This window comes from Diaphorina citri, unplaced genomic scaffold, assembly GCF_000475195.1.
Source record: "Diaphorina citri unplaced genomic scaffold, Diaci psyllid genome assembly version 1.1 scaffold16657, whole genome shotgun sequence".
Taxonomy (NCBI): domain Eukaryota; kingdom Metazoa; phylum Arthropoda; class Insecta; order Hemiptera; family Psyllidae; genus Diaphorina; species Diaphorina citri.
This window is the reverse complement of record NW_007394016.1, coordinates 1-1,080: the sequence shown is the minus strand read 5'-3', so window position 1 is coordinate 1,080 and position 1,080 is coordinate 1. Positions and strand designations below refer to the sequence as shown.

The following is a 1,080-nucleotide window of genomic DNA, read 5'->3' as shown; positions in this document are numbered from 1 at the left end:
TACCTGTAAATTTTGAAAACGTTTCTTGAACCTTTAAGTCGCATTAACTTCAGATGGACACAGGAAAGAAAGGCAGATCATTCTTCTAGGATCAAGTTATATTGGCTCAAGAGAAAGAAGAATGATAAGAAGTAAAGAACTTCGTGGTGCCTTGCTAGGCGAGACGCAAAAGGAAGGGGAAAAAAATGACGTCACGACTTAACTACGACTGTTTATTTATTTATTCTTTTCAGTGGGAAGTCGCACGCGCTTGCATTAACCTCCTGGTGAAGTTCACGTTTGATTATGAACCTCGGCATGAGGATTTCACGGGAGGGGGAGGAGCCAATGTAACCGTGGGAGGGGAAGTGGGCGTGGTCAAATCCAACCCCCACCCTGGCTATCACATTATTCTGAATATGTGCTCGCAGTCACAACTGTTGCGTACGGTAAGTAGTGGCTTACCTTTATCCCTTACTTGAAGTAACTGTGTTGAATTTAAGGGTTGTTTCTTGTTAGTTATTTAGAGTTAAGATGATAGTAAAATGCCAGGATTTTCTTCTGCTTGCCTCCCAATATTTCCCTACAATGTCATTTATTGCCCTTAATTGCTGGCCTCCAAAGCAGGACACAAGGTAAAGTCAGTCGATATGACAGAACGACATACAATCTGGCAATTTTCTCTTCCGTTCAATACGGTGTGCTTTTCCTTTTTGTTAACATGACCATGTACAATTGTACAACTATGGTGTCAAAGTACCATAGAAAATTGCTAGATTATATGCTGCTCTGTCATATTGTAGAACAGAATATACCTTGTTTATGCTGTCAGAATGAGACTGAGAAGTCCCTTTACTCCCGCAGTCTAAACATGGTCTTATGTATTTAGTACAATATTTTTAAAATAAAATTACAATAATTAAAAGACCCTTGCTTATCTCCTCCTTCTCGCCTCCATTGTAGTGTGGTCTTTTAGGACAAAAGTTCATAATCAATTCCTTCCCCTTTGTCCCTCAGATATTTTACATCATAGACGAGGGCTGTCTGCAGTTGGACACCTACGCTCCGTTTCCCGGCAAATCTTCCCTGGAGGCTGCCACT

General features: G+C 40.9%; 1 protein-coding gene across 1 annotated transcript; it reads left to right on the top strand.

The window, feature by feature from the left end:
* Nucleotides 1-233: 233 nt before the first annotated feature.
* Nucleotides 234-1,074, top strand: LOC103523174 (nuclear pore complex protein Nup205-like; the record flags this gene model as incomplete). The annotated part of the gene is made up of 2 exons (XM_008488242.1): nucleotides 234-428; nucleotides 997-1,074. Coding segments are annotated over 2 exons (273 nt in total), but the record flags the coding sequence as incomplete, so codon positions are not given.
* Nucleotides 1,075-1,080: the final 6 nt, after the last annotated feature.